We start from the raw sequence: 22401 nt of genomic DNA, 5'->3' as shown, positions 1-22401 counted from the left end.
TGTCATGCGTAACTTCATGAGGATGGACATGAGGACCAGGAGGGGATCTGCAGCTACCGCTGTGTGCCAGAGGAGGAGTCTGCTGCTCTGCAGGATGATTCAAGGATGGGGTCTAACAACACAGCAATAGAGGCAATCCATGTGCAGGAGATCTTCACCTCCTACTTCTTCAAAGGGGGCGCTGTTCCCTGGCAACACCGTAGACTACACTATGCACAACCAAAGGTTCATTTAAGAGCCATTCACATTGCAATAAGAGTATTCTTCCATTTACTTAGCTATGTCAACTGCAGTTATTCCATTCACAGTTTCTCTCCCTTTGATTTGTACTTCTCAGGTGAGGGTGCTGTTTAGGTAAGGGTGTGATGTCTGTGCAAAAACAAAACAGGCTATTTTAAATCACCCATGTTGAAAAAATGTAGAACAATTAGACACCCTACGACCCACACCTATACACTCATGTATCAATCTGATTGATGGATTGCGTTGTGCAGTAAGCAGGCTCAGGTGTATAACTGTGAATCCTTCCACCTTCAAAGAATAGGCAAGAGGGGCATCCATGGAGAATAGTAAGGCACTTCATTATTTCTATAACTACGCTATATTGTTTGTCCTTGTGTGCATGAAGTACTCTGCAGCCACTTAGTGTGGTGTGGACACCAGGTGAGGCCACACACAGATTCCTGTTGAACACTGTCACTTTAACTACCTTATTTTCTCAATAACAGTCTCTCTCCTTCACTTCATCCCTCTCTCCCCTTCTCCCTAAATCCTCTAGGTTATATCAGCTGTGTCGGTGAACCCCTCCTGCATCTGAACTGGCTACATAGAGGGCACAGCATGATCAGAGGTGAGAAGTCACTTGATAAGGTCAACAGGAAGTATTATTAAAGAGATGCTTTACATTGAAATACAGATAGAGATGTAGTAGTCCCAGAGTTAATGATCCAAGGTCAGTTTTGCATTTCACCTCCTGATTGATGACTAAAAATGTTGGGGGAAAAAAATAAAAACACAAGGCTTAAACATGTTATCTCTCTCCATCTGTCTCTCGTCTGTAGATATGTTTTGATGTGAGAGGATGCCAACCCCCAGTCCCATCATCACCAGCTCGCCTGCTTTTAAGATAAACTTTGTGCCGACGTGAGACACTATTATGTAATTGTGATGAACTGAGAGAATATGTAGCACTGTGATTCATTAATCATGTGCTGCCTTCCCTGCTCCTATGTGCTTACCTCTTTCCCTTTCTGTCTGTAACACCTCTCCAGCCACCTCTTTCTTTATAATGCATAACAGATGTGCATTGAAGTACAGAATTAAATTGATTTGGATAATGATCTTTTCAATAAAGCGTTTCACATTCTCTACTGGTTGAAATTAAGTCTAATTTGATTAAATACTCCACCTATCCTGTGTTTATCAGATCAATGCAGATGAAGGGCTTTAGATATTGAGTTTATATTATGCATAGGAAGTGTAGTGTACTGTTTTTTAAATTATATTTCTATATTCTATATTTCTATAAATTATATTTATATATAATTATATTTCTATAACCATTGATGTCCCAGGACCAAGATTGGTAAACACTGTTGAAGTGTATAATTGTAATACAGACATGCAGACACAGCGTCATTCAAAGACTGGAATTTGATTCTCCTGGTATTGGATATGACTGAAAAATAATCTCAAAGACATTCATACCTAAACTGCACCTTTATTTACCAAGGTAGAGTACATGATCAGTGAATATATTAAATGTACAGGCTACAATGTGGGGATCTCATGCATGGTAATAACTACATGTATATACGACTTGCATCCTTAGCACAACATGATATTATATTCTACTCAATCCAGAGGCTTCATTAATTTCGTTCAGGGTGTTTTGAAGTTGATACAACTGGCTATGATAGCTGAGGTTCATAGCTTTGTTCTGAACTAATATGTATACCAAACGTTTGTGTCCATACACAGATCGGCTAGATAGCTAACTACACATCCATAGGCATACAGGTATTATAATCATCATAACATTCCTGTCAACTGTACATGTTTTTGCATGATTCGTTAAGACGTTATAATCCCTTACATTATTTTTTTGTCCCTTACATTTGCTTCCATCCTAGTATTTCTGTCCGCCATCTTTGATTCAGTTCAAATCCAATCAAATCAAATTTATTTACATAGCCCTTCGTACATCAGCTGATATCTCAAAGTGCTGTACAGAAACCCAGCCTAAAACCCCAAACAGCAAGCAATGCACGGTGGCTAGGAAAAACTAGAAATGCCAAAACCTAGGAAGAAACCTAGAGAGGAACCAGGCTATGTGGGGTGGCCAGTCCTCTTCTGGCTGTGCCGGGTGGAGATTATAACAGAACATGGCCAAGATGTTCAAATGTTCATAAATGGCCAGCATGGTCCAATAATAATAAGGCAGAACAGTTGAAACTGGAGCAGCAGCACAGCCAGGTGGACTGGGGAGAGCAAGGAGTCATCATGTCAGGTAGTCCTGAGGCATGGTCCTAGGGCTCAGGTCCTCCGAGAGAGAGAAAGAAAGAGAGAATTAGAGAGAGCACACTTAAATTCACACATCTCTGTCCGGCGCCGACAGAGATGGCCGCCTCGCTACGCGTTCCTAGGAAACTATGTAGTTTTAGTTTTTTTACGTGTTATTTTTTACATTGGTACCCCAGGTCATCTTAGGTTTCATTACATACAGTCGAGAAGAACTACTGAATATAAGAGCAGCGTCAACTCACCATCAGTACGACCAAGAATATGACTTTCGCGAAGCGGATCCTGTGTTCTGCCTTTCACCCAGGACAACGGAATGGATCCCAGCTGGCGACCCAAAAAAACGACTTCGTAAAAGGGGGAAAAGAAGCGGTCTTCTGGTCAGACTCCGGAGACGGGCACATCGTGCACCACTCCCTAGCATACTTCTCGCCAATGTCCAGTCTCTTGACAACAAGGTTGATGAAATCCGAGCAAGGGTAGCATTCCAGAGGGACATCAGAGACTGTAACGTTCTTTGCTTCACGGAAACATGGCTCACTGGAGAGACGCTATCGGAGTCGGTGCAGCCAGCTGGTTTCTCCACGCATCGCGCCGACAGAAACAAACATCTTTCTGGTAAGAAGAGGGGCGGGGGCGTATGCTTCATGGTTAACGAGACGTGGTGTTGTCACAACAACATACAGGAACTCAAGTCCTTCTGTTCACCTGATTTAGAATTCCTCACATTCAAATGTCGACCGCATTATCTACCAAGGGAATTCTCTTCGATTATAATCACAGCCATATATATTCCCCCCCAAGCAGATACATCGATGGCTCTGAACAAACTTTATTTGACTCTTTGCAAACTGGAATCCATATATCCGTAGGCTGCATTCATTGTAGCTGGGGATTTTAACAAGGCTAATCTGAAAACAAGACTCCCTAAATTTTATCAGCATATCGATTGCGCAACCAGGGCTGGAAAAACTTTGGATCATTGCTATTCCAACTTCCGCGATGCATATAAGGCCCTGCCCCGCTCTCCTTTCGGAAAAGCTGACCACGACTCCATTTTGTTGATCCCTGCCTACAGACAGAAACTAAAACAAGAAGCTCCCGCGCTGAGGTCTGTTCATCGCTGGTCCGACCAATCTGATTCCACACTCCAAGATTGCTTCCATCACGTGGACTGGGATATGTTTCGTATTGCGTCAGACAACAACATTGACGAATACGCTGATTCGGTGAACGAGTTCATTAGAACGTGGGTTGAAGATGTCGTTCCCATAGCAACGATTAAAACATTCCCAAACCAGAAACCGTGGATTGATGGCAGCATTCGCGTGAAACTGAAAGAGCGAACCACTGCTTTTAATCAGGGCAAGATGACCGGAAACATGACCGAATACAAACAGTGTAACTATTCCCTCCGCAAGGCAATCAAACAAGCTAAGCGTCAGTATAGAGACAAAGTAGAATCTCAATTCAAAGGCTCAGACACAAGAGGTATGTGGCAGGGTCTACAGTCAATCACGGATTACAAAAAGAAAACCAGCCCTGTCACGGACCAGGATGTCTTTCTCCCAGGCAGAGTAATAACTTTTTTGCCCGCTTTGAGGACAATACAGTGCCACTGACACGGCCCGCAACTAAAACATGCAGACTCTCCTTCACTGCAGCTGAAGTGAGGAAAACATTTAAACGTGTCAACCCTCGCAAGGCTGCAGGCCCAGACGGCATCCCAAGCCGCGCCCTCAGAGCATGCGCAGACCAGCTGGCTGGTGTGTTTACGGACATATTCAATCAATCCCTATCCCAGTCTGTTGTTCCCACATGCTTCAAGAGGGCCACCATTGTTCCTGTTCCCAAGAAAGCTACGGTAACTGAGCTAAACGACTACCGCCCCGTAGCACTCACTTCCGTCATCATGAAGTGCTTTGAGAGACTAGTCAAGGACCATATCACCTCCACCCTACCTGACACCCTAGACCCACTCCAATTTGCTTACCACCCAAATAGGTCCACAGACGATGCAATCTCAACCACACTGCACCCATCTGGACAAGAGGAATACCTATGTGAGAATGCTGTTCATCGACTACAGCTCGGCATTTAACACCATAGTGCCCTCCAAACTCTGGTCTCGACCCCGCCCTGTGCAACTGGGTACTGGACTTCCTGACGGGCCGCCCCCAGGTGGTGAGGGTAGGCAACAACATCTCCACCCCGCTGATCCTCAACACTGGGGCCCCACAAGGGTGCGTTCTGAGTCCTCTCCTGTACTCCCTGTTCACCCACGACTGCGTGGCCATGAACGCCTCCAACTCAATCATCAAGTTTGCGGACGACACAACAGTGGTAGGCTTGATTACCAACAACGACGAGACGGCCTACAGGGAGGAGGTGAGGGCCCTCGGAGTGTGGTGTCAGGAAATTAACCTCACACTCAACGTCAACAAAACTAAGGAGATAAACCTTAACCTTAACCCCTACCTTAACCATTTGAAATGTCAACTTCAATGGGCTAGGGACATCCCTACCCTAACCCCTAACCTTAACCCCTACCGTAACCATTTAAATGTCAACTTCAATGGGCTAGGGACATCCCAAGGATGTATCTCTACCTGAAAATACATGATCTAAGTGATTGATTGTTGGTACTCAGCAGTCATAAAGCCTTATTTACTTTAATGAACTATTAAAATAGTGATTTTGTCAGACAGCATGGACAGCAGCTCTACACTTTGACTGACTGATCCATTCATCCTTCCATCCCTCTTCAGCCTTCCTCTCCTCTGAAGACCCAGTGAGGGTGGAGCTCGGTCAGAGAGCTGTTGAGGGACTGGTTAGGAGGAACACTTCTTCAGCCAGAGAGGTGAGAGGTCACACATGGTTTAGATGGTAAATATTTATGTCCACTTAGCGGTTCATCACGTTAGCAAAAGGGAATATGTTCCATCATCTATGTTTATTTACATTAGTGCAAATTGTCCACTGATATTGGTGTAATTTCTCACCTATTTTGGCTGTAGGAAAGTTCATTTCCCCTCAGGCACACACATTTGTTCTTTGTTATTACACGAGCCACTGCCTGTTCAGTCTGCTATCATCCAGAAGGCGAGGTCGGTACAGGTGCCTCAAAGCTGGGACCGAGAGACAGAAGCTGTTTTTCAATCTCAAGGCCATCAGACTGTTAAATAGCCATCACTAACACAGAGCGGCTGCTGCCTACATACACAGACTTGAAAACATTGGCCACTTTAAGGAATGGAACACTTTAATAATGTTTACATATCTGGCATTACTCATCTCATATGTATATACAGTATTCTATCCTATTCTACTATATCTGTCTATTTTGCTCTGACATCGCTCGTCCATGTATTTTTATATTCTTTTTCCTTTACTTAGATTTGTGTGTGTTAGGTATTTGTTGTGAAATTGTTAGATATTACTGTACTGTTGGAGCTAGAAACACAAGCATTTAGTTAGATATTACTGCACTGTTGGAGCTAGGAACACAAGCATTTAGTTAGAAATTACTGTACTGTTGGAGCTAGGAACACAATCATTTAGTTAGACATTACTGTACTGTTGTAGCTAGGAACACAAGCATTTAGTTAGATATTACTGTACTGTTGGAGCTAGGAACACAATCATTTAGTTAGAAATTACTGCACTGTTGGAGCTAGGAACACAAGCATTTAGTTAGAAATTACTGTACTGTTGGAGCTAGGAACACAATCATTTAGTTAGATATTACTGTATTGTTGGAGCTAGGAACACAAGCATTTAATTAGATATTACTGCACTGTGGGAACTAGAAAGCATTTAGCCACACCTGCAACAACATCTGCAGAACACCTGTATGTGACCAACAACATTTGATTTCTGAATGTCATTTGTGTAGAATGTATTACATTGCTTATGCATATTTGGTGGCCTGACTGTATCCAGACTATGTCAAAGGCTCATCCTGGTAGATCTGAACCTAATGCAGCTTGGAGTGATCAGATGACAGAAGTCACATTTAGGTGCCAGGTGTAACTGAGGCCATAGATGCTCCATATCCATTACTTTGAGTGTTTTATATAACATGACTAATTGTTTCTTTCTGTGTTACAGGGGCAGTCAAGAAATGGAACGACAAGGCCACAGAGCTGTGGGAGACCACCTCAAGCCCCTGGTAGAGCCGGGGGTGGTGTTTACAACTCCACCACACCTTCAGCAGGCTGGAAAAGTGGGATTGATACTGATTTACATACTAAGAGGGACCAAGAGTCTGTTGATTGGTCAGTCATTGGGTTCATTTGTTGAAATCAAATCAAGCTTTATTTATACAGCACATTTCAGACATGGACACAATGGATTCACAGGAAAATACAATGAAAATAAACAGAAATATTTACAACACAACGAACAGAATAACAACAACTGAAAGATTAATGAGCACCCTAAGGAAATGCCATTGATTAAAATATTAATTGAATGCAATATCCAACCCAAATATAAGCTTGTTCTTTTTAGGAGGTCCCTTAAACAGAAGAGGGAACTAACAAAAACAAACAAAACACGTGGGGTTTTAGGAGGGGCTCTGAAAAACACTATGGGGGTGTCCACTGAAAGTTGACTAGTGACAACAACTGGGACCTAAAATACACCCACCATGAGACTCACTAAATCTGCCCAAGAAGAGGCAAACAAAAGTACATTTGGCTTCTCTCTCTTTTCAGGGTTCACTCGACAGGCATGTTGTTGGATCTGGGCCCAGTCCCCAATGTCACCCCTTTGTTAATATGTATTGGCAATAATTAACTTAATGGTGAGGCATGGAATAATAAAACATGTATATGTCAGGCTGGATGTTTGAAATGTGAGTAGGTGATTTGAGTTATGCTTCTTCAGTAGTGGAATAAAGACAATTAGCACTTGAATGTTGTAAAGAAATACTGTAGTGATGTAGGATTGTTAATACAATTGATTATACTGCGTCCATGTGTATATATATATCATTTGTTCACCTATGCATGTCAGTTAAGAACAAATTCTTATTTACAATGACGGCCTACCGGGGAACAGTGGGTTAACTGGCAAGAACGACATATTTGTACCTTGTCAGCTCAGGTATTCGATCCAGCAACCTTTCGGTTACTGGCCCAACGCTCTAACCACCAGGCTACCTGAAAGTACGTTGAAATTAAGTCGTTTTCAAGTCATTTAAAAAACGACCCGAAAAATACAGATTTTAAACTTTCACTTTCAACTACAAGCAAAGTAATATTGGACGCTGGACATAGTCTTCTTTTCAATTGCGAGGTGTCCCAATGTCAAAACACAGTTTAACGTGTCCAAATCAATAACCAATATGCAGAAACAGTTTGTGATGAATTGAAAACCTAAACATAAAATGTACTATATACACAAACATCTGCCACAATAATCATATTACTTGTATTTTTTTAAACAAGCACCTTATAAACTGCACAAGCACCAAAAACGCTATGTTTTCACAAGTAGCAATAAATCACTGATATCGATTGGGGGGGAAATCAGGTTGTACGTGCTGTTGAAACTAACACAACTAAAAAAACACATGGAAATGGGAGATATATTTTATCTCACTGATTAGAGGACAGCCTGCAGAAGACAGTCAGCTACATTTTGGAGTGATGCATTTAAATGTAGGGGTCCCTAAACAAAGGAACGCAACACTTATTTGTCATCACTCATCAATATCATGTAGAAATCAATTGTGCTGAGAGGAGAGAGAGGAGGTTGCACGTCCTGTTAAAACTAACAGCTCAAAAACCACACGGAATCTCGAAATAATGTGTACATCACTGGTTAGAGGATCATTTGTAGAAAACAGCTAGCTACATTTTGAAGTGTTGGATTTCTATTCAAGTGGGTCACCAACGTGGTAAGTGTAACACAACTCTTTTTTTTGTTAGTCACTTTTTGTTAAAGATTTTCCCCCTGGGGCTAATATCCATATCATGCTGAAATCAATAGAAAAGGGGGCAAACGTTTAGGCTTCTACATTGTGACATTATTAAAATACTCCTACTACAATGTTAAAACATTCTACATTGAGACATTAATTCATTGATATCATGAAACAACTCCATGTATTTTCTGATATTTGATCAGAGATCTTTTATCAGATTATCTCTGGTCACAGCTATGAGGTTTCTCTCCTGTGTGTGTTCTCTGGTGTCGAGTCAGAATGTTAGATGTAATAAAACTCTTCCCACATTGATCACAGCTATAGGGCTTCTCTTCTGTGTGTCTTCTTTGGTGCACTGTTAGATGGCCAGATTGACCAAAACTCTTCCCACATTGACCACAGCTATAAGGTTTCTCTCCTGTGTGTGTTCTCTGGTGTACAGTCAGATGACTAGATGTAGTAAAACTCTTCCCACATTGACCACAGCTATAAGGTTTCTCTCCTGTGTGTGTTCTCTGGTGTAGAGTCAGATTGCTAGATTCAGTAAAACTCTTCCCACATTGACCACAGCTATAAGGTTTCTCTCCTGTGTGTCTTCTCTGGTGTCGAGTCAGAATGTTAGATGTAATAAAACTTTTCCCACATTGATCACAGCTATAGGGTTTCTCTCCTGTGTGTATTCTCTGGTGCACTGTCAGATCGCTAGATTGAACAAAACGCTTCCCACATTGATCACAGATATAAGGTTTTTCTCCTGTGTGTGTTCTCTGGTGTACAATAAGATGGCTAGATGTAGTAAAACTCATCCCACATTGAGTACAGCTAAAATATTTCTCTCCCGTGTGGATTCTCTGATGAATGCCTGATGAGGAGGTGAATCTCTTCCCATGGTCGGAGCAGCAGTGAGTTCTCTTTCCTGTGGATCTCTGCAGGTGTTTCTTGAGGTGTTCTGATCTGGAGAGACTCTTCTCTGCCTCGTCAGCATCATGAGGTCCACAATAGTCACGTCTCTCTCCTGTGTGAACGACAAAGTCAGAACGATGATTAAAGGCCAACAACAGCAGAAATTCACTGATGCCAACAGAGTAGCCATGATGTTGTACAACAATTGACATCTGTAATCAATGTTCAAATTATTTGACAATTGTCTTAAAATGAGCAAGAATAGTCATATTTTGTCTTGTTTTCACATTAGTAGTAAAATTGATGATTGTAGGTTAGAAATAAGTTAAAGTTGCTGAAACTCTAAGCAGTGTGCCAGACAACGTTTGGTCTCCAATATAGGCCCCTTTCTGTGTTAAATAAAATTGAGGCACGAGGGCGATGCACACATAATTTGAATGCAGAAACTCCTCCCTGCTAATGACGAAACCGATAGCCACAAGCACAGTCAGAGCAGTCAGCTCAGCTATCCCCATTGAGACCGTGTCTGTGCCTCGACCTAGGGTGGGCAAAAATAAACATGGCGGTGTTCCGTTTAGCAATCTCACTGGAATAAAAACCTCCATTCCTGTCATTATTGAAAGAGATTGTGATATCGCTCATCTCAAAATAGGGCTACTTAATGTTAGATCCCTCACTTCCAAGGCAGTTATAGTCAATGAACTAAATCACTGATCATAATCTTGATGTGATTGGCCTGACTGAAATATGGCTTAATCCTGATGAATTTACTGTGTTAAATGAGGCCTCACCTCCTGGTTACACTAGTGACCATATCCCCCGCGCATCCCGCAAAGGTGGAGGAGTTGCTAACATTTACGACAGCAAATTTCATTTTACAAAAGAAAAAAACAGTTTTTCGTGTTTTGATCATCTAGTCATGAAATCTATACAGCCTACTCAATCACTTTTTATAGCTACTGTTTACAGGCCTCCTGGGCCGTATACAGCGTTCGTCACTGAGTTCCCTGAATTCCTATCGGACCTTGTAGTCATGGCAGATAATATTCAAATTTTTGGTGACTTTAATATTCACATGGAAAAGTCCACAGACCCACTCCAAAATGCTTTCGGAGCCATCATAGACTCAGTGGGTTTTGTCCAACATGTCTCCGGACCTACTCACTGCCCCAGTCATACTCTGGACCTAGTTTTGTCCCATGGAATAAATGTTGTGGATCTAAATGTTTTTTCCCTCATAATCCTGGACTATCGGACCACCATTTTATTACGTTTGCAATCGCAACAAATAATCTACTCAGACCCCAACCAAGGATCATCAAAAGTCGTGCTATACATTCTCAGACAACCTAAAGATTCCTGGATGCCCTTCCAGACTCCCTCCGTCTACCAAAGGATGTCAGAGGACAAAAATCAGTTAACCACCTAACTGAGGAACTCAATTTAACTTTGTGCAATACCCTAGATGCACTTGCACCCTTAAAAACTAAAAACATTTGTCATAAGAAACTAGCTCCCCGGTATACAGAAAATAACCGAGCTCTGAAGCAAGCTTCCAGACAATTGGAACGGAAATGGTGCCACACCAAACTGGAAGTCTTCCGACTAGCTTGGAAAGACAGTACCGTGCAGTATCGAAGAGCCCTCACTGCTGCTCAATCACCCTATTTTTCCAATTTAATTGAGGAAAATAAGAACAATCCTAAATTTATTTTTGATACTGTCTCAAAGCTTACTAAAAAGCAGCATTCCCCAAGAGAAGATGGCTTTCACTTCAGCAGTGATAAATTCATGAACTTCTTTGAGGAAAAGATCATGATCATTAGAAAGCAAATTGCGGACTCCTCTTTAAATCTGCGTATTCCTTCAAAGCTCAGTTGTCCAGAGTCTGCACAACTCTGCCAGGACCTAGGATCAAGGGAGACACTCAAGTCTTGACACAATTATGAAAATAATCATGGCCTCTAAACCTTCAAGCTGCATACTGGACCCTATTCCAACTAAACTACTGAAAGAGCTGCTTCATGTGCTTGGCCCTCCTATGTTGAACATAATAAACACTACAAGTGGCAGTAATAAAGCCTCTCTTGAAAAAGCCAAACCTTGACCCAGAAAATCTCCCATTCCTTTCAAAATGTTTAGAAAAAGCTGTTGCGCAGCAACTCAGTGTCTTCCTGGAGACAAACAATGTATTCGAAACACTTCAGTCTGGCTTTAGACCCCATCATAGCACTGAGACTGCACTTGTGAAGGTGGTAAATTACATTTTAATGGCATCAGACTGAGGCTCTGCATCTGTCCTCGTGCTCCTAGACCTTAGTGTTGCTTTTGATACCATCGAACACCACATTCTTTTGGAGAGATTGGAAACCCAAATTGGTCTACACGGACAAGTTCTGGCCTGGTTTAGATCTTACCAGTCGGAAAGATATCAGTTTGTCTCTGTGGATGGTTTGTCCACTGACAAATCAACTGTACATTTCGGTGTACCTCAAGGTTCCGTTTTAGGACCACTATTGTTTTCACTATATAATCTACCTCTTGGTGATGTCATTCGGAATCATAATGTTAACTTTCTCTGCTATGCGGATGACACACAGCTGTACATTTCGATGAAACATGGTGAAGCCCCAAGATTTCCCTCGCTGGAAGCCTGTGTTTCAGACATAAGGAAGTGGATGGCTGCAAATGTTCACCTTTTAAACTCGGACAAAACAGAGATGCTTGTTCTAGGTCCCAAGAAACAAAGATATCTTCTGTTGAATCTGACAATTAATCTTGATGGTTGAACAGTAGTCTCAAATAAAACTGTGAAGGACCTTGGCGTTACTCTGGACTAGAGGTCGACTAATTATGATTTTTCAACGCCGATTCCGATACCGAGTGTTGGAGGACCAAAAAAGCAGATGCCGATTTTTATTTATTTATTTATTTGTAATAATGACAATTACAACAATACTGAATTAACACTTATTTTTACTTAATATAAAACATCAACAAAATCAATTTAGTCTCAAATAAATATGAAACATGTTCAATTTGGTTTAAATAATGCAAAAACAAAGTGTTGGAGAAGAAAGTAATATGTGCCATGTAAAAATGTGTGCCATGTAAAATATGTGCCATGTAAAAAAGCTAGCGTTTAAGTTCCTTGCTCAAAACATGAGAACATATGAAAGTTGGTGGTTCCTTTTAACATGATATTTCAATATTCCAAGGTAAGAGGTTTTATTTAGGTTGTAGTTAATATAGTATTTATAGGACTATTTCTCTCTATACCATTTGTATTTCATATACCTTTGACTATTGGATGTTCTTTTAGGCACTATAGAATTGCCAGTGTAACAGTATAGCTTCCATCCCTCTCCTCGCCCCTACCTGGGCTCGAACCAGGAACACATCGACAACAGCCACACTCGAAGCATCGTTACCCATCACTCCACAAAAGCCGCGGCCCTTGCAGCGCAAGGGGAATAACTACTCCAAATCTAAAAGCGAGTGACGTTTGAAACAGTATTAGCGCACACCCAGCTAACTAGCTTGCCATTTCACATTGGTTACACCAGCCATTAGGCTGATAGGCTTAAAGTCATAAACAGCTCTGTGCTTGCGAAGAGCTGCTGGCCTAACGCACGAAAGTGCTGTTTGAATGAATGATTACGGGCCTGCTGCTGCTCAGTCAGACTGCTCTATCAAATCAGACTTAATTATAACATAATAACACACAGAAAAACAAGCCTTTGGTCATTAATATGATTGAATCCGGAAACTATCATTTTGAAAACAAAACGTTTATTATTTCAGTGAAATACGGAACCGTTCGGTATTTTATCTAACGGGTGGCATCCCTAAGTCTAAATATTCTTGTTACATTGCACAACCTTCAATGTATGTCATAATTACGTAGAATTCTGGCAAATTAGTTCACAATGAGCCAGGCAGCCCAAACTGTTGCATATACTCTGACTCTGCGTGCAATGAACGCAAGAGAAATTACAATTTCACCCGGTTAATATTGCCTGCTAAACCTGATTAGTAGTTATAACTAGTGATTATGATTGATTGATTGTTTTTTACAAGATAAGTTTAATGCTATCGAGCAATTTACCTTGGCTTCTACTGCATTCACGTAACAGGCAGGCTACTGGTGGAGTGCAATGGTTAGAGCTTTAGACTAGTTAACTGTATGGTTGCAAGATTGAAACCCCTGAGCTGACAAGGTGAAAATCTGTCGTTCTGCTCCTGAACAAGGCAGTTAACCCACAGTTCCTAGGCTGTCATTGTAAATAAGAATGTGTTCTTAACTGACTTGCCTAGTTAAATAAAGGTATACAAATAAAAATTATATATATATATATATATTTTTTTATAATCGGAAATCTGCGCCCAAACCCTGATCTCTCTTTTGACGAACATATCAAGACTGTTTCAAAGACAGCTTTTTTCCACCTACGTAACATTGCAAAAATCAGAAATTTTCTGTCCAAAAATGTTCTCTCTCTCTCTCTCTCTCTAGGCTGAGTTTCTGTATAAGCACTTTGAGATATTAGCTGATGTAAGAAGGGCTATATAAAAATGGTGAGCAAAGATTTTAGTTTTTCACAATGTATTCTGAATGTGAATGGGGGAAAACTCAGGGGAGTAACCTCCATTTCCAGGTTGCTTATGAGTGCATTTCACACTAGGCTGTTGAGTCTGCTGATAAGAATACGGTGATTGACAGAGTCGAAAGCCTTGGCCAGGTTGATGAAGACGGCTGCACAGAACTGTCTTTTATAGATGGTGGTTATGATATTATTTAGTACCTTGAGCATGGCTGATGTGCACCCGTGACCAGCTCGGAAACCGGAATGCACAGCGGAGACGGTACGGTGGGATTCGAAATGGTCAGTGATCTGTTTGTTAACTTGGCTTTCGAAGACTTTAGAAAGGCAGGGCAGGATGGATATAGGTCTGTAACAGTTTGGGTCTAGAGTGTCACCCCCTTTGAAGAGGGGGATGACCGCGGAAGTTTCCAATCTTTAGGAATCTCGGATGATACGAAAGAGAAGTTGAACAGACTAGTAATAGGGGTTGCAACAAAGGTGGCGGATAATTTTAGAAAGCGAGGTACCAGATTATCTAGCCCAGCTGATTTGTATGGGTCCAGGTTTTGCAGCTCTTTCAGAACATCAGCTATATGGATATAGGTGAAGTAGAAGCTGGGGAGGCTTGGGGAAGTAGCTGCGGGGGGTGGGGAGCTGTTGGCCGGGGCAGCCAGGAGGAAAGCATGGCCAGCTGTAGAGAAATGCTTATTGAAATTCTCGATTATCGTGGATTTATCAGTGGTGACAGTGTTTCCTAGCCTCAATGCAGTGGGGAGGAAGTGCTCTTATTCTCCATGGACTTTACAGTGCCCCAGAACCTTTTTGAGTTTGTGCTACAGGATGCAAATTTCTGCTTGAAAAAGCTAGCCTAAGCTTTCCTAACTGCCTGTGTATACTGGCCCCTAACTTCCCTGAAAAGTTGCATATCACGGGGGCTATTCGATGCTAATGCAGAACACCACAGGATGTTTTTGTGCTGGTCAAGGGCAGTCAGGTCTGGAGAGAACCACGGGCTATATCTGTTCCTGGTTCTAAATTTGAGTTGTGGAGTTTCTCAAATACATTTTTCTTCACCTCAAACAGCAAGTAAAAGTCTAATCAAAATCAATTGAGTATGACAATAGTTCCTCAAAGTATTTTCGTAAAATATTTCCAGCTCTCGCCCATTTGATAACCACTTGGCATGAAAGGGAAATATTGTAATGCTCTGATCCAGTGGAAATGTCATAAAATACCTGAATACTTCTTATCCTTTGCACAAATATCCGACAGCTGTATCTGTCCCGAACTCACTGGCACGTGAAACTCTGAGGGTCCAGAATATTTTATACAATGTTGCAAGCTTGATATGAGGATTTTCAGCTAGACCAAGTTGATAGTTGATACAATGTTTCAAGTTCGTCAGGATATTTTCTACCTGCAGGCCACAATGATAACATCTTCTGGCTTTATGTAGGTTATTTAAACTTAGCAAGGGAAATAAAAAATTGTATTCATCATTTTCATTTAAATAGAATGTAGATTAACCACAGAGAATGATGTTAAGATACAAAAACTATTATAATTATTATTACTATTATAAATTAAATTAAACTGTTCCAGTAAAATGTGTATATGAAAATCATAACTGGCACCAGATTAGTAGAAATGGTCAGATAAATTGGCACAAAATGGAAAAGGTTGCTGACTGCTGGTGTAACCTATTACTAGAAACGATAGGAGCATAAACGACTGCTGGTGTAGCCTATTACCAGAAACTATAGGAGCATAACGACTGCTGGTGTAGCGTATTAACAGGAACTATAGGAGCATAACGACTGCGTGTGTAGTCTATTACCAGAAACTATAGGAGCATAACAACTGCTGGTGCAGCCTATTACCAGAAACTATAGGAGCATAACGACTGCTTGTGTAATCTATTACCAGAAACTATAGGAGCATAACGACTGCTTGTGTAGTCTATTACCAGAAACTATAGGAGTATAACAACTGCTGGTGTAGCCTTTTACCAGAAAGTTTAGGAGCATAACATCAGAATTTACAAAGGAATTTAAGAAGGCAAGCAGCAGTGAGAGGAGTAGGCTAAGGAAGAAATATTTTCTGATGGTTAGGCTATCTTGTTTCAGAGGGGTGTCATCAATAGCACATAATGACAAAATGAAAAGAGGTAATACATTATTTACTTAAGTATTCATACTATTTGCTATGAGACTCGAAATTGCTTTCAGGTGCATCTTGTAATCATTAATCTTCCTTGAGATGTATTGACAACTTGTTCAGAGTCCATCTGTGGTATATTCAATTGATTGGATATGATTTGGAAGGCACACACCTGTCTATATATGGTCCCACAAATGACAGTGCATGTCAGAGTGAAAACCAAGCCATGAGGTCGAAGGAACTGTCCCTAGAGGTCCTAGACAGGGTTGTGTCGAGGCACAGATCTGGAGAAGGCTCAAAAAAAAATCTGCAGCATTGAAGGTCCCCAAGAACACAGTGGCCTCCATCATTCTTAAATGGAATACTCTGCCTAGAGCTGGTCACCTCCCCCAATCGCTCAGTTTGGACAGAAGGGCCAAGGGAGGTGACCAAAAACCTGATGGCCACTCTGACAGAGCTCCAGAGTTCCTCTGTGGAGATGGGATAACCTTCCAGAAGGACAACCATCTCTTCAGCACTCCACCAATCAGGCCTTTATGGTAGAGTGGCCAGATGGAAACCACTCCTCAGTAAAAGGAACATGACAGCCTGCTCAGAGTTTGCCAAAAGGCACCTCAAGGACTCTTAGACCCTGAGAAACAAGATTCACTGGCTTGATGAAACCAAGATTGAACTCTTTGGCCTGAATGCCAAGAGTTATGTCTGGAGGAAACCTGAAAGACCTGGTCCAGAGTGCTAAGGACCTCAGACTGGAACAAAGGTTCATCGTCCAACAGGACAACGACCTTAAGCACACAACCAAGACAACACAGGAGTGGCTTCGGGACAAGTCTCTGAATGTCCTTGAGTGACCCAGCCAGAGCCCGGACTTGAGCCCGATCTAACATCTCTGGAAAGAACAGAAAATAGCTGTGCAGTGATGTTCCCCATCCAACTTGACAGAGCTAGAGAGGATCTGCAAAGAAGGATGGGAGAAACTCCCCAAATGCAGGTGTGCCAAATAAATGAGCTAAATGAAAGGGGGGAAAAATAATTTGATCAATTTTAGAAAAAGGCTTTAACGTAACAAAATGTGGAAAAAGTCAAGGGGTCTGAATACTTTCCGAATGCACTGTATACAGCAACACCTCCCCATAAGCATTCCTGTTTATTCTATATAATTTTTATTCCTGTATTGCTACTGCTGTATCAAAGGAATTATCTCAGTGAGTTTCAGAAATTAACAGTACAGTGCATTCCATATTCAATAGGCAGGCAAGTAAACAAAAACGTTTTCAGATAAAACCTATTCCAGAAAATATCAAAGTGTATAAAACGCCCGTCTAAGAGACTGTGGACCAATGACATTGTCATGCTGTGACACGCAGATCCTAAGCTAATTCTCACTAAATCTCTTTTTAAAGTCAGGGTATGTGTCGAGAAACATGCCTATTTTCCTTGAAAGCACATAATGTTATGATTGCAAAGCTACACGATATTACAGAGAACAAGATAATTAGCTCACATCTTTGAAAATATTTGTAATGTTGTGCTTCTTGTTCACAGAGGGTAATTCATGCCAATGTTCTTTTCTTTAAGCTACTAATACGAATCGAAAGGGGTTTCCAATATCCTAATTTGTTAAAGTATTTCTGGTGATAGCAAGTGATAGTGATACAAAAGCTAGGTCTATTTGAAACATTGCCATTCAATGGCAGCATTTAGCAGCCACCAGATTCAGAAGCTTTAAAACCACATAGAAAATATTATACTTGTGCCCAAAGTTAAGATATAAATTATTCAAACTTAACATAATACAGGCGGGTTATTATTTTAGGCTATTTTAGTTTTGGAGTCAAAGATAGTTTTGGAATAGTTTTCGTTTTTCAAACATGTTTGTTATTTTATTTCAGTTTACAAAATAGTTTTCCCCGAATTACTTTTTCTATAATAAGCATGGAGGTTTCCCCTATCAATCAATCATAGGTACTGGAGACAAAGCGCCTCGTAACCTAGCTGGATATGGGACAGACATAACCCTTCTGTGGTAACAGACAGGGGCGATTTGTAATCAAATCTAATTCCCAGGAATTATGGGGTTCATAGGAACCACAGAGACTGTGTGTGGGATAATAACATGGCCACGTCCAGAGAGGTGTCAGCAAAAAAAAAAATATATATATATAGTGTTTAATGGCAAACCATTTTTACAAATCTGTCAAAACACCAACTTAGACTTTATACCATGAAATGCTTTACTTACAAGCCCTTAACCAGCAGTGCAGTTCAGGAAGAAGAAAATGTTTACCAAGTAGACGAAAATGAAAAGTAATAATAAAAAGTAACACAATGAGAATAACAATAACGAGGCTATGTACAGGGGGCACCGAGTCAGTGTGCATGAAGGTGGGGACGTAGTGACTATGCATAGGTAACAAACAACCAGCGAGTAGCAGCAGTGCACATAAGGGTAGGGGTGAGGGGGTTTTGGTCCTTTTGAGGATCTGGGGACCCATGCCAAATCTGTTCAGTCTCCTGAGGGGGAAAAGGTTATGTTGTGCCCTCTTCATGACTGTCTTGGTATATACCCACGTAGGTGATTGAAAAATGAACTGGGGTCCACACTCCAGTCCAGTTGATGTTGGTATTACAACTTAAAGTTGGTTGCCAACCGCCATATAAAGTCCAAAGAAGAAAAAGAAGCCTGAAGGAAGGAGAAATGATGAGAAACGAATTTGGTTTAGCGTTTGGGAAGTCGTGACTGGTTACCTATTTTGATGTGATATGAAAGTATTGTGTGAAATGATTTTGATGTGATATGAAACTATTGTGTGAAATGATTTTGATGTGATATATAAGTATTGTGTGAAATGATTTTGATATGATAAGAAAGTACAGTGATTTATGTTTTTAGAAACGTATCGCAATTGAGAATCGATTCACATTTTGATGGAATATTTTACTATTTAAGCTGCCAGAGCCAGTCTCCCTCTGAAAATAACATACAGTCCTTGGACCTTGAGGAGTAACTGGGGCAGCAATCAGCAGTAGAAACAATAACAAAGCGTACTCCCTGCCCATTTTGGTAAAAAGCTGAGGGATGGGGCTGGAGAAATGCAACAATCCATGATATCAACATTATTGTTTTAACCATGTTTTGAGGATATACAGTGTTTGTTTATATTTATTGACAAACATTGGAGTAAAAAAAAGCTTATATTTTGGTGTTTTGATGGGGCACGACAGTTGAACTATGCTCATGAGGCATTTGTAAGTGAATTCTTCAAGAAACAATGAGTACATACCATTAATGTATAAGTCCCCAAAATGGATGTAACTGCTGATTGTCCCTTTAAGAGTACATATTGGGCTAAGCTAACATGAGATATTGAGGATTACAGTCTTTCAGGCATTGTCATTGGATGCATTTGATCAATTGCCAACGTTTTGTTGATGGTCCACTCTTGATGTTCTACACGTTACAGTGTAGCTCCAGCAATTCCTACAGAACAACATTAAAGTGTAGAACCCCTTTACTGCATATAGGTTCAACGACTACAGAGACGGTACTTACTGGTGTTAAACAGATCTCCAACCTCCTCTTCTTCCTCCAATGTGACAGTAATCTCCCCCTTCTCCTCTTTCACTCCATAAACTACATCCTCTTTCTCTTCCTTCACTGTAACATCCGCCTCCTCTTTCACTCTGAAAGCATCTTCCTCTTCTTTCACTGAAACGTCTTTCTCTTCTTCTTTCACGGTAACAGCCTCACCCTCTACTTGTTTTTGTATTGTAACATCCTTCTCTTCCTCCTCCTCTTCTTTTACTGTAACATCCTCCTCCTCTTTCACTCTGAACGTATCTTCCTCTTCTTTCACTGAAACGTCTTTCTCTTCTTCTTTCACGGTAACAGCCTCACCCTCTTCTTGTTTTTGTACTGTAACAGCCTCCTCTTCCTCCTCCTCTTTCACACGAGTTTCTTCCTCCGTCCAGCAGACCTCTTCTTTATCAGGAGGAGAGTAGCTTAGTGAACTCATGGTCGGGGATGTTAGCTAGCTAGCATTAGCGACTAGCCTAGTAATAAGCTAACTTAGCAAACCAGCTAGCTGACAAACAACGTAACTATATAATTAAATGGGCCAACAAGTACATACGACAGAAGTGTGTTTAATACACAGCGACCAATATACACCAAAACAGTGTAAAGGGAGTGAATGTTGTAGCTGTGTTTGCTAGAAAGCTATCGAGGTGTCTGACTAGCTGTTGTTGCTGAAGGAGCGTCCCGTCCACTAGATTATACGTCACACTGGCAGATACGCCTGATCCTAAAATACGCACATCGCCATCTGTTGACTGGGGTGGGCAACGCAGTTGAGGAACCAAAAGTTTATTTTTCATTTATTTCATAAAAGTTTAATATTATATTAAGTCGTTCAAAGAGAAGCATGTGTTGATTTATTCGTGTTTAATGAGTGAGAATTTAAAACAAACTTTACACCCACTACACTCTTTCATTGAACCATACTTCTAACATGGATCATTTTGAACCCAGAGGCATATCATGTATCATAGCCAAAATGTGGTTTATTCAAATCTTCCATTTTTTCATGACTTTGTCAATCAACTTGTTCTTAATACATCTAAATCACGGTTTAGTGTTTCTGTATCAATATGGACTTTTAACATATTCAAATCCTTTGCATCTTTGATAAATAGGACATTTATTTAAAATCAAAATCACATTTTATTGGTCACATGGACGTGTTTAGCAGATGTTATTGCGGGTGTAGTGAAATGCTTTTGTGTTTCTAGCTCCGGCGGTGCAGTAAAATCTAACAAGTAATATCTAACAATTTCACAACATTTACCCAATACACACAAATCTAAGTATTTGAATCTAGGTTTCTCTGTAGACATGGTCCATCCCACCAGAGGGTGGAGGGGCACCTATATCAGTGGTTTTGACGAGATAGACACCTGCAGATACACAGTACAGTGCCTCTCATGTACTCTCCTAAGATTGGACTATTCTATACCACGTATCACATGACTGTGTTCATGCCAAGGCAGCAGCTGCTCTTGCTGGTGTTTATTTTGGATCCCCATTAGTTCCTGCCAAGTAAGAAGTAAGGTCAGGGAGCGTGCCAGCCTGCCTGAACCGCCCCTTTCGAGCAAAAGGTATAAATGATGGGTTATGAATTAACAGGTATAAATGATGGGTTATGAACTAACAGGTATAAATGACGGGTTATGAATTGACAGGTATAAATGATGGGTTATGAACTAACAGGTATAAATGATGGGTTATGAATAGGTATAAATGATGGGTTATGAAATAACAGGTATAAATGATGGGTTATGAACTAACAGGTATAAATGATGGGTTATGAACTAACAGGTATAAATGATGGGTTATGAATTGACAGGTATAAATGATGGGTTATGAATTAACAGGTATAAATGATGGGTTATGAATTAACAGGTATAAATGATGGGTTATGATCTAACAGGTATAAATGATGGGTTATGAATTTACAGGTATAAATTATGGGTTATGAACTAACTGTTATAAACGATGGGTTATGAATGAACAAGTATAAAAGATGGGTAATGAATTAACAGGTATAAATTATGGGTTATGAACTAACTGTTATAAACGATGGGTTATGATTTAACAGGTATAAAAGATGGGTTATGAATTAACAGGTATTAATGATGGGTTATGAACAGGTATAAATGATGGGTTATGAATTAACAGGTATAAATATGGGTTATGAACTAACAGGTATAAATTATGGGTTATGAACTAACAGGTATAAATGATGGGTTATGAATTAACAGTTATTAATGATGGGTTATGAATTAACAGGTATAGATGATGGGTTATGAACTAACAGGTATAAATGATGGGTTATGAATTAACAGGTATAAACTATGGGTTATGAATTAACAGGTATAAAAGATGGGTTATGAATTAACAGGTATTAATGATGGGTTATGAATTAACAGGTATTAATGATGGGTTATGAATTAACAGGTATAGATGATGGGTTATGAACTAACAGGTATAAATGATGGGTTATGAATTAACAGGTATAAACTATGGGTTATGAATTAACAGGTATAAAAGATGGGTTATGAATTAACAGGTATTAATGATGGGTTATGAATTAACAGGTATTAATGATGGGTTATGAACAGGTATAAATGATGAGTTATGAACTAACATGTATAAATGATGGGTTATGAACTAACAGGTATAAATGATGGGTTATGAATTAACAGGTATTAATGATGGGTTATGAACAGGTATAAATGATG

General features: G+C 40.4%; 1 protein-coding gene and 1 pseudogene across 1 annotated transcript; one reads left to right on the top strand and one right to left on the bottom strand.

Moving 5' to 3' along the window:
• Positions 1 to 22401, top strand: part of LOC115134870 (zinc finger protein 501-like) — a 252074-nt pseudogene that overhangs the window by 178216 nt on the left and 51457 nt on the right.
• LOC115134911 (zinc finger protein 568-like) lies at positions 6811 to 20367 on the bottom strand. The gene is made up of 2 exons (XM_065020354.1): positions 19655 to 20367; positions 6811 to 9467 (listed from the first exon to the last, which is right to left on the bottom strand). Exons 1-2 carry the CDS (start codon positions 20115 to 20117, stop codon positions 8671 to 8673), a joined length of 1260 nt encoding a protein of 419 aa, XP_064876426.1. The 5' UTR covers positions 20118 to 20367; the 3' UTR covers positions 6811 to 8670.

Source organism: Oncorhynchus nerka, linkage group LG2, assembly GCF_034236695.1.
Source record: "Oncorhynchus nerka isolate Pitt River linkage group LG2, Oner_Uvic_2.0, whole genome shotgun sequence".
Lineage (NCBI taxonomy): Eukaryota > Metazoa > Chordata > Actinopteri > Salmoniformes > Salmonidae > Oncorhynchus > Oncorhynchus nerka.
This window is presented reverse-complemented; position numbering and strand designations above follow the sequence as displayed.